The 12,337-nt window shown below is 39.9% G+C and overlaps 1 protein-coding gene across 18 annotated transcripts in view; it reads left to right on the forward strand.

Moving 5' to 3' along the window:
• sox6 (SRY-box transcription factor 6) overlaps positions 1-12,337 on the forward strand; it is a 158,825-nt gene that overhangs the window by 129,567 nt on the left and 16,921 nt on the right. For all 18 annotated transcript variants that reach the window (XM_056268736.1, XM_056268734.1, XM_056268737.1 and 15 more), the window contains 2 exons: positions 685-862; positions 1,482-1,669. In XM_056268736.1, the coding sequence (XP_056124711.1) occupies positions 685-862; positions 1,482-1,669 (366 nt within the window). The remainder of the gene's footprint in view (positions 1-684; positions 863-1,481; positions 1,670-12,337) is intronic.

Raw genomic sequence — 12,337 nt, forward strand, 5'->3', positions numbered from 1 at the left:
ATTAAAAAAAATCATTAGAACAGCAAATTTTGTGAAATATTATTACAATTAAAATCAAGTGTTTATTTTATTATATTTTAAAATGCATTCCTGTGATGGCTAAGCTGAATTTTCAGCATAATTACACCACTCTTTAGTGTCACATGATCCAACTTATTCAATCATGCTAATAAGTTGATTTGGTGCCCAATAAACATGTCTTATTATCAGCGTAGAAACTGTTGTGCTGCTTAATATTTTTGTGGAAACCATGACACAAATTAGATTTGTTCTCCTCGTAGGGATCACATTTGGTCACCACAAAGACAACAGAACACACACACACTTAATTGTAATACATTCAGCCACAACAGTAACAAGCTCTCTAGCCTGATTGCATTTGTTTGAAACAGGATGTATTAGCTGTTAACTGTTTTTCTCTGGCCTGAGAGCAGGTGAGAAGATAAAGATGTGTGCTCAGACAGAGAGGGTTTTAATTAGCCCGAACAAAGCCTGGCCCTCACTGCACCGAGAAGCTACAGCATGGCACAGAGCCTGGCTATGAATACAGAACCCATGTCTTGGAGGAGCCGGACTAATTAGTCTACAGTAATAGCCTCTGGTGCATTGTCTTTTATGTAAGGTGGAAAGCATCTCTCTATAGGACGTCCCTGTTTTAACAGAAGCTTTGTGTCTTTTATGTAGGAGGAGGGAACACAGCCTCTCAACCTCTCTGCCCGGCCCAAGACAGCTGATTCTGTCAAATCCCCCACATCCCCGACACAGATCCTCTTTCCAGGCAGCAAGAGCAGCCCGAACAGCCTGTCCAAGAGCGGAGGCATCCCCAGTCCCATCGGAGGAATGGGTCGTGGCTCTTCTCTAGGTAAATCTTTTTATTTTGCCTGCTTTTACAGTTCTATGTAGTGAAATATTTTATAATTATTAACATCCTCACAGCTGAGAGACTAATTGTATATTTCTGATTCTTTGTAGTGTGGAATCAGAGAGTGAACTTGACAAACTCCCAAATCATAATCGGTTTTAGACCCTGCCATTTTGACGCAGTAAAGAGTAACGGATGCCGTGCTGTATATTTGTTTTCAAAGCTGGTAGTTCATCTCTCATATTAAGATTTTTTTTTTAGGAAGCTGCTACTAACATTTACTAAAAACAGTCTTTCATTAAAACGACACTGTGTTGCTCATTTCCCCCCTCCTCGTGGAGTTGGGCTTTGAACACAGGCTTGGTGTTTGTTTTTCTACTATTTCCGAGATTTAACTGCCATCCCGCCTCACCTCACTTTGATCCACTAATTACAGAAAGGCGACACACACTGAGATTGCTCCCTTAGTTTCCTGCTCCCCCACACATGGAGTCCGCCACACTTACAGTGCACACGTGCAGACTGTTCACACAAGACCTCCTACAGTATATTGTGTTTCACAACACTGCCCTAAGAATATGTGCATTTGTATGTGAACCCAAGTTATTTGTCTCCGCAGACATTCTGTCCAGCCTGAACTCAACAGCGTTGTTTGGAGATCAGGATGCGGTGATGAAGGCCATCCAGGAAGCAAGGAAGATGAGGGAGCAGATACAGAGAGAGCAGCTTCAGCATCATCAGCAGGGAATGGAGGCCAAGCTGTCTGCCCTTGCCAGCATGGGCCTGAACAACTGCAGGGCTGATAAGGTGAGCGTCTTTGACACCTGTAAACTGTGTTGGGTTACTACAGGGATTTTGGATTCTGGAATCAGATTGTGAATATTAACAGATTGTGTTAGATTGGAGTATAACAAACTATTTTATTATTTGTACAAAAAAGAGCAGAGTAAATAGTTTCATAACCTACTCTTTTACCAACAACACAGAGTCTCATAGATATTTATGTATGAAAATAAGAAAAATATTTAAAAGAAAAATAAATCTTTCAGGGAGGCACATGGAAAATATAATTATGCAATACAATCATCACCAAAAAAGTACAAATCTATGTCTTTAATCCACTGTAACAAAATAATAATAATAATTTGAAAGTTAGACAATTAAACCAGGCAATTAGTAATTCGATTTTCATACAAAGCATTGTATGTGCGCCTATTTGTGTTAATAAAGTATAGTTTAAGAATATGATGCTCTTTTTTTTCTTGTCAAAATCGTACAAAATCATTCATGCATGTAAGAAATCAAAGTAATGAGATTACCTCAAAACCTACTTTTATTCATGCAATTTGTAATCAATACCAGATTCCATTGCAGAAGTATATACCCAACACAACTGACTCTTGTTCCTTGCTTTTTCGCCTGAGGGTACAACAACAGCCAAAACTCAAGGACTTGAGCCCACAGTGTTTTTTCAGACATGATCTTTAAAACCAATCAAGCTCTTTGAAGCACGTCCAGAGGAGTGCCTTTGATTGACATTGGCAGGGTAGATGGTGGATGTGTTTGCATTTGTGAGCAAGGAGGACCATCGTGGTCCTCTGGTGCCTGGCCTGTGAGGGTTCAAACTGTGATGTCTCTGCCCAATTAAAGCATACAGGCAGCCCTCTTCAGCCCCTGGTGTGGGACAGGCCCACTTTGTACCGGGAGTAGGCATTCTCTCAGGGATTCCTTTTAAAAATATCTTCAATCAATCAGTCAATCAAGGACCAGAAAAACAGACACCACTACCATCTGATTGATGCCATATTGCCAGTTGGCTGTGAGACGCAGGCAGGAACTGGGAGTGGATGCTCATTAATTTTTCATCACCTGATTACTTAAATCCAGCATCTTAAAGTAGGTCAATGTATATGTAAAAAAGTAGAGGGACTATTTTTCAATCAACTTAGAAGTCAGGGCAAAAGACATGCCCCGATGTGGGTGGCATTGAAGGAAATTCAGAGAGTGCATCCTCGATAAAGGCTGAGTTTTGGCATTTTTATATTATTGCTGCTTCTCTCAGCAATTTACAATACCTCTTTACTGCTCTATACGGTATTGTGGAAGTCATAATCCTGCTTTCTCAAACACAATGCCCAACTCTAAGCCATTATAAACGGAGATATCACCTAAGCCAGTGCATTACGCGCCATTCTTTTGAGATTTCACACTCTTTGTTCGTGTTCTTTAGAGGTGGATGCGGTATGTGAACATGCAGCCATCACCTGTGGCTGTCTCCCTCCCCACCTTTTTCCTTATTCTACCTTCACCAGCCTCAACTCATCCTCTCCTTCCCTCTTTACCTCCCAAAATTGCTCTGGGGTTAGCTCATGGTCAGCCAGACACGAGAATATGCTGCTACATGACATGAATGTTGCTCCAGCAATGGCTGAAAAGGCACGTTTGTCAACAGGCAGCACACACCTATGGCTGCATTGTTCTTAGCAGGCCAAGCTTAACGCTTTTTTTCTCCTATTCTTTTGTCTGGCTTGGGTTTTGTCTTCACACGATTGTAAGGCCGTGCCTTTTAACATGGTTATGTGGACATCTCGGCTCAGGTGAGCTTTATGTGTTTTTCTAAGTGGGGAGGAAATCAGTTTGGAGGTGGCCTCTCTCTCCACCTCCCCCAGAGCAAAAAGACATTAAGCTTGTGGCTAAATGTGTTTTCCCTAAAGGACTTTGATGTAAGGGCAAGGTAATTCTAGGCAGCCAGCGGCGCAAAGAAAGGGGCAAAGGAGGGAACGACAAATAATAATTAGGTGCTCTATCAGTGGGAAAATATGACCGGTATGCTTGGGTTATCATTGTTGCTATAGGTTACAGAGCACATCACAAAGACTCCCTCGTTTTTATTTGCAAAGACTTTCTCGTTCTTTATTTCTTACTTTCCATCTGAGTTTTCAGTTGCTCCCATATCTGAGAATGCAAGTTTATGACCTTAAAATGTGATGGAAGAAAACGGCAGGCCTCTTTTGTACTGTAGCCTCGCTCAGAAGACTGTCTGCATCTGATGATATCATAAAGGCCGATCCACCTCAGCCTGTTGCTAAGCCAAACAGACGTATTGATGTCGCAAACAACCAGAGGCCAAACAGGAGCTGTATTTTCCTCCTCATATGTTCCAGATGTCTCTGAAGTTCAAACGAATAGAACTGAGCTAATTCTAATGAAGACATTCATTATTCAAAGCATAATATGAAGAATATCCCTCATTTTTCAATATTGGTACTAGGGCTGATTCAAAATTGTAATCGAAAATCGAAAAATATCTGATTAATTAAATCAGATTAATCAGAATTAATTGTGTATATTTGCTGAGAAAGCACTAAAATAAAGATAATTTTAATACATCATATTTTGGTCATTAAAAAAATATTTGCTTTGTATTGTTGCTTTTTGTTTTTATTTATTTAAATCTTTTAGTTGAGACTCAGGGGCTGTTCACATACTGTAGGACATGCTCTTACATTTGTCTGCAATGTTTCAATTGTTATATTTAATTTAATTAAAATTTTGTTCTGTGTACACGTGCAGACTGACATCTTTGGATGTTTTTCTTTTTTTTTCATCTCACTTTTAATTTCTTTAAAGACGCTGCATAAATTTAGGTATTACATTTAAGTATTTTATCTTTGAAAAATGTCTAGGTTTCCTCTCGGCTCTTTGTGTTTTCCTCTTGGCTCATTGCTCAATTTGCGCAGTTAATGCATAGATCAGGGGTATGATTATTATTATTATTTTTTATTATTATTATTGTATTTTTTATTATTAGTCAATAAATTGGCTGGTCTAATTGTTTCCTATCATCTTAGAACGCTTCATTGATACCTAAAAGCCAGTTGCAAAGTTAAGGCCACGTAATGCCCTCTAGCCATATGTTTCTGAGGGGACACTTTACATGTCATGGGAAGAGCTACTACAGCCATGTACAAAACGGTAATGAACCGCCCGCTGTATATCACCCAGCGCTGCCAGCAGTCAGGCAGTTGGCCTGTGCCTGCTGCTCGCGCCTAACAGACGAAAAAAAAAAGGCCTCTAAGTGTTCCAGATAAAAGCTTTCACTTTGGTCAGTTTCAGAATATTAATATTTCAGCACATCGCCTCACCTGACATAAATACTGAACGCCCTTTAATAACTGCCTTCCAGTCTGCTGTTTGGAAGTTTATCATAGTGAAAGCTTACGTGGAAGATTCTGGAAAGGTAACATAAATGGGATTAAGGAGAGGTTAAAATCATCTACTGGGGCTGTTGGTAGGGGATATTAAATATTGATTTATCCCGGTGTAACGACTGAGCTGAAGAGTGAGGCTAAGTGCTGCTTACAGATGGATCAATTCATCTTTTAATACAAAGTGTGTCCGTAGAACACAATGGAATGACCTGCATTCCTTTTTCTCTCACAAAGAGCCATTTCACTCTCTCTGAGATGGAAGAGCGTCTCCTTTGAGTCTCCTGTCTTTTAGGTGCATGTGTAAAATATTCATGTTTTAGTGTTTGCTTGCTTGTTTTCTATTTGTATTTCTTTCCCTTTGATGTCCCATAAGTAAAAGAAAGCTTTTATGGGACCTCCAACAATTTGCCTTTTTTTTTCAAATATTTATTAAAAGTATTATTGTCTACAGAGGGCAGTTATACTATTTTATTATTTATTCCCTGTTCAAGTACTTTTTTTTTCTCCCTGGAAAGGACACTGCATTGTGCATTTCTACATCAGTTTTGTGCACTAGTTTTAAACTACTTTGTTTGATTTTACATTTTCAAATTGAATTTCACAAACCATCTAATGATGAGGTTCCATCTGGAAAGAGCCCAGATTTTGATTTCAGATATTTCGCCCTTGCTAATAACCTACTTTTTGACAGATGTTGCAGTCCGATGGGGTCTGGCAAAGAGATAAAATATATTCTTGTGCTGACACTTCCCAAACTGGAATCAAAGGGTGAAAGGCCAGTGTATTAACCTATTGAGCATCCGCTGGCCTCCCTGCCCCCTCCTCTCACCTACATTATTGATGAGTGGAATATTCACTTTTCTCAAATCCCAGAGCACAGGGCCACAAACATTTAAATGGAGCTTTGCTCACTCTCCTCGAAATCCTCACCCCCTACCTTTAGACCCGAAGCCAATGTTTGCTCTCGTCCCCTCCCCGTGTGTGTGTTAGGGGCCTATTCACGCTTCCCTTTACAAAGACTTGGGGTATAATCTTGTCTGGTCTGCAGCCCTGGAAGCAATTTTCTACCCCTTTTTCTGCTGCTTTCTTGGAAATTGCCAGCATAGGTTATTTTTGGCCGCAAAGCAAATCCTGCCGTACATGGCTTTGGCCGTCCAAAATTTGATTATATTCTGAACTCAAGCACGCCCCATAGCAAGCAAATCCCATTGTTGAGTATTGCTTACATTAATTCTTTGTTCCATTTGTTTGGGTATATAAATAGCATCTTTTTCGGCAACATGTGAAGGTAGGCGCACTTCTCGAGCTAGATCTGAAACAATGCCATGCACTTACTCTTCCACTTTTTTCTTGCTTAGGTAAGACATGACTGAAGCTCAAATGATTTTACACTGTGGTTGCGTAAAATCACACAAATGGCCAAAACAGGGCAGTCATTCAAAAATGCAACGAGGCCCTATTCTCCAAACCTGCGCAGCTCTGCTTACGCCAGATATCCCGCAACAAAGCCGGCGTAAAGAATAGGCTACAATGGGTCATTTATGTGGCACCATATTGGGACAAAATCCCTCCGAACAGGTGCATAAAGAACCCTCTGTCTCCCAGATCTTGTGATTCAGAGTGTCCATTATTATAAATAGATTGCGTGATAAGAGCAGAGAAAGCAAGGTCCCTCTTTACAGATCCTTGAGGACCCAGTGAACAGTTCAGGGTCATTTAAAGCCAGAAAACCCATAACAAAATCCAGAGACGATGATCTCAACGCAGCAGGATAGAAAAACAGCTCTGCAGAGTTTATTTTACAGCCGAGAGATGGACACGTATAAAATGCTTCATTTCCACCATGATGTCGAAAGGTCAGATGTTGTGGGTAAATTTCGCAGTTTTATAAGAGAGCAATTGTCGGTTTAACATAGTTATAGTTTAATCTGCAACCGTGCGGGACGTAAAAAAAAAAAAAAAAAAATTACAGAAATGTCACAGTCCTCTCATGTCAATGTTTTTAGATTAAGTGGTACTGGAAGGTAAAAAATAAATCTAGGATTGGACACCCACCAGTGGAGGGAGGTCGCAGCCCCAAACACGCTTTGCCAGCGGCCGCTCTGAGAGTCTGCAAGCGTGGACTACCGCTCGGGTATAAAAACCGAGCGACCGCATGAAAGGAACTCTGGGCTCGGCGCGCAACTGCATGTGCTTTAGACTAAACTACCAACTACTGGAAAGCTGCACAATTATAAATAACATTTTGATTGGTTACAGCAGGAATTGAAAGCAGATGAGGGGCAAAATAGACGTGCACTGCATTGGCTTGTATAGGGCCTTGCTCTCAATACAGATGGCTGAAGCAACCTATATTGCTGATACACACAGTAAGAACTCATTGTAATGGGCCTTCAAAGCCTCCCTTTATTTCCTCTATCACTTAGATCTCTTAACCAGGTGTGGAACTGACCGAACATGCTGTATTCTCAGCTTTCAGAGCCCAGACAAGGACATGGCACAAACAGTTATTCACTTGATCATTGTGGGGGTTTTTTAATAAAAAATTTTTTTTTTTTTTTTTTTACCAGGTTAGGATATTAGCCGTGTGCACCTGGGTGACAGTAAAGGCAGATTACTAAGTAGACATGCTCGTGCTTCCAATGCCAGTCATTTGTTGTCTTACAATTGCTGTTATCTGGACCCGGCTACAACAATTCAAGGCCATATGGCTGAAGCCGGGCTATTTTTACCACAGGAAAAGCGTCACTCTATGGCAGTGTGATGCGTAAGTACAGGGTAGACACCAGCACAATACGCTCCTGCCCGAAATACATGACATCTGTGGGCAGCGCTGCAGTCCTCAGGCACATGTTCTGCGGCCGGCCTGATTAAAGCCCTCTCCGCTGCGCTGACATGGGCTCCTCGCTCTGGCTACCTTCCAGATGTTCAGAAGTTCCACCAGCCTTGCCATCGGCCCTTCTGTGTTATTACTTCAACATGCAACCCTCCTCCTTCGAAACAAAATGCATTCTGTAACTGAATTTGAGGATGGAGGGGGAAAAAAAAGGATAGTGGAGGGGAGATTATTGTGGGTGTCTTTTTCCACTTCAGCTTAGGACTGTGTGGTTATAATTTTAGATGTGGGAATGAGGGCTGCATGCTGAACTCATTTGAGGGAAGGGCAAGTCGTGCGCCAGAGAGGTCGTGGTTAGCATGGGAGGGGCACAACGTGTACCATGACATCTTTTCTTTTTTGCATTGTTTCCGTTTTTTCTTTTTTTTCTTCTTCGTTTGCCTAACCGCCCTTTCCCTTTCTCCTTCTCTCTGTACTTGCGGAGACTCTGGGCTATTGCCATCTCACTGCCGTAATGCACATTATAAATATCCTTTATAGCACAATGGTCGTAGAGATCTGCTGGTAAGCATTTGCCTAACTGGACGGGCCTTTTTCAGGATGGTACACACCCTTTACTGCTCTTCTGTGGCAATGTGATCAGTAAAAATTTAATGACACCATAAAATAATAAAAATGCCATTGATTTATCACAGCACTTGATGCAGACAGTAGTAAAGGCGCTTTAGACCGTTTTCTTTTTTCGAGTCTTCAAACAAAAAGCCTGGTGTTATGCATATAAATTATTTCTCTCGATAATTTGTACCTAATGCTACGACATAAATTACAGAAGTTACAACCAATAAGTGTATAAAACAGTATATTAAATTGAATAGAAATTCATTGTACAATATTTGAAAGTGTCTTATATTTCTCAATTGCAGACTCCTAATATGCACTGTAAACTGTGTCGCACTTTCCCATGAATTTCAGCACCTCCTAGGCATGAATGAACTCTCTCTACCTCACTCCATTAAGTTAGACCTGCGACACTGAAGTGTCTAATCTCGTTTTCACATACAATAGCTCTCACCCGGCTCATTCTTTAATTCTCTGGAAAATTAGAAAGTTTCGCGCCTAAACAGTATTTAATGAAACTCAATGATGGATGCTCCTTGTTCCCCAAACTGATGTTTAATGATCATGACTTTATAAAAGGGGTTGATTGATCAGAGAGAGCCAGCTGAGCAGGGAGGAGGGGATGACACAGGCAAGTAATTTATAACCCAACCCCCCCCACACACACAACACACACACACACACACACACACACACACACACACACACACACACACACACACACACACACACACTTAGACAAGTTGTTGGGCCTTCCCCAGTGGACAGTCCACGGCGCATCGGCCATCACTCGTGCGACTAATCGCACATCAGTCAATTTGTCATTGGGTGCTGCGCCTCTTTCATTAAGTGCAATAATGTGGTCTGGTGATGAATACAGCAGTGTAGGAGGCTTCACACAGAGCGTGGCACACCAAGCTAGCGCTCCAACTTATCTTTACAAAGCCGTCTGAGCCCAGCGGGGACCGCTACATATGTCATAATTAGAAAACACTTAAATAAGCAAGACAGAGTCAAGACAGGCAGCTCTTAATGACAGGCCATAAGCAGGTAGTGGTTAATTGTACATCAGAATCACTCAGATGGCCATAAATAATGATTGTTCCATCAAGCGTGGTGGTGGGAAATTGCGGTACTCTCTCTCTACAGCTTTTCTCTCTTTCTCTGATGCTTGTGCCGTCTTTTTGAGTAATAGTAATAGTTTTTAGAGGGAAAAATCTGTATTTTTGGGTAAAAATTTATGTTATCAAGTAGACAAAAGATTTTTTTTAATGAATTTGTGGCAGCTTATAACAGCATTTATTATTTTCATTTTATTATTATTTAATTATTTTTTCCAAGGACAGCAATAGTGCAGCGTTATTTGAAGAAGGTAAAAGTGCTGTGTTTAAGTCTCTTATGCTCACAATACTGTAAAAACAGTAATATTGTGAAATATTATTACAATTTCAAGTAGTTCTTTTAATATATTTTAAAATGTTTAAAATGTATTCCTGTGATTGCGATAGCTGAATTTTCTGCATCATTACTCCAGTCTTCAGTGTTACATGATCATTCAATAATCATTCTAATATGCTGATTTGCTGATAAAAAAAAAATATATATATTTAAAAAGCTGTGCTACTTAATATTTCATCGAAACTGTGATGCATTCTTTTTCAGGATTGTGAATATAAAGTTAAAATACAGCATTTATTCAAAATAGAAATATTTTGTAACATTATAAATGTACTAGGGGTGTCCCCGACCAAGGATTTTCATAGTCGAATCAGATTCGTCAAGTCCTGCCTATAGTCGACTAATAGTCGAATCATGTGTGTGGTGTTGGGGAGGGGGCGGGGCTTTAACATTTTAAAGCCGCGATGTACAGAACATCACACAAAGATATAGAAGAAAATGTATAAAAACATTTTGGATCAATAAAACTAAGAAATAACATAAATAACTGCAGAAAGGCCACACTGCAGATAGGATTTGCATTTCACATGCAAATCAAATTAAATCGGCTGAATTGCCTGTACGAGCGTGCTCTAAGTAGGCCTACAGCGCAACATCGATGCACTGAAAAATAATCAACAATTAAGAACACAATATACATTTATAATAAATAAAAATACAACACGAAATAAGTCAGAATCAAGTCACAAGAAGCAGAACAAATGTGTGCAAAATGCCTAAAGTGCAGGGGAACAAATATTCAAAACACAAGTCACAAATAGTTAAATTAGATCACCCTGAGTGATCAATTAATAAAATAAAAATAAATAAATTATTAAAATAACGAAAGTATGGCCAGGATTGTCAACTTTGTCTTTTTAACTGCAGAAACAACAATTACGCTAAACTGGAGCGGCAGTCTTTTTAGCTAAACGTGTCACATGCAGTATCCAAAAATCAAATTAGAACTGGCTGAAATGTTTTGAAATCACTTGTACCCATACCTGATCGAAAAAACAAAATCCAGTCTTTCACTCGGCCTGTGTCCGTTTGAGTCTTTTCAAATTGTGTGCGCGGATAAAATACATTCTAAAACGCTTAACGTGAAAAACGCTTAACGGCTTTGTCCTAAAACTGTGATATTAAAAGATCAAATTCTGTACACACCTTATTAATAAAGCATACTATATAGCCTACAGAAAAGCAGATGAGCCCAGAATATGAACGGAACGCGTTTTATTATAGGCTACGTTAAGCATTTTCCTCCCATAGAAAACCGTTAAAGAAAAAGCTTTACGTGACTTTCTATAGGAGAAACGCGTTGCGTTCATATTCTGGGTTCATCTGCTTATCTGCACATGGAATGGTTTCTTAAGGTGTGTAGCCTACTGTGTACATACATTAAGCACGTAAAAGTGCCATTTAAGCGTTTTAAAAGCTTTTTTCACGTTAAGCGTTTTAGAACGTCCCGAGGAAAACCAACCTGTTAACGTTGGCCGGCAGAAGTGCGCATGGTGTGCATCTTTAGATTTTCTTATCCCAGACATTTTTAAAGATTTAAATCCCTGCCGACAAGACGCTCCTCTGTCGGTCACGAATCGAAAGTGAAACTTAAATCTGTCACGGGGTGTTTGGATTTATTCACGCTGCACGCACGTTAAAACATATTTATTAAAAGCTTCTTTCTTTGCACATTTTTATTGACAGCATTATCATAATAGGCTGTATATTAACGTATTGACAGAAAACCAGTAGTTCTATGTGAAATCAGACATTGAGCACACTCATATAGCCAAAATGACATAATCCTCGTTTAATAACACATCTGCGAAGATTCGACCGTGAGATTGGTAGTCGAATCAGGCTCCTCCTATCGAAGCATCGAATCTTCGACTATTCGGGTTCACCCCTAAAATGTACTGTCCCTTTTAATCAGTTTAATGTGTCCTTTCTGAATAAAACTATTAATTTCTTTTAAAAAAAAAAACTCAGCAGCTTCTGAATAGCAGTGTATGTATTTATATGAAAATAACAAAAAAATCAATAAGACATGTTTGTGCTTAAAAAAATGACAAGGCTAGTTAAGTGCATTTTGAACCTGGTTAAACTGGTTTGCAGGTGGGCTAGTTAGTGAACGTGACAGGCTTTTAATGCTGAAACACCACATACAAACGTGCCTGAACTGTTTAGTGAATTTGCCCCTCAGTGATGATAAAGTCTATTTAAAGTGACAACAGCAATAAGAACGGAATACTCCCAAGTAATCCACTATTGTCATGAGCTATTGACAAGTTGAGCCGGAGTGATAATCTTTTGCCGTGTGAAGAGCTTCCACTGTCCACGGGCTCCCCAGTGGCGAAAAGAACAGAAAAC

Source organism: Rhinichthys klamathensis, unplaced genomic scaffold (assembly GCF_029890125.1).
Source record: "Rhinichthys klamathensis goyatoka isolate OS25496 unplaced genomic scaffold, OSU_Roscu_1.1 h1tg000275l_1, whole genome shotgun sequence".
Classification (NCBI taxonomy): domain Eukaryota; kingdom Metazoa; phylum Chordata; class Actinopteri; order Cypriniformes; family Leuciscidae; genus Rhinichthys; species Rhinichthys klamathensis.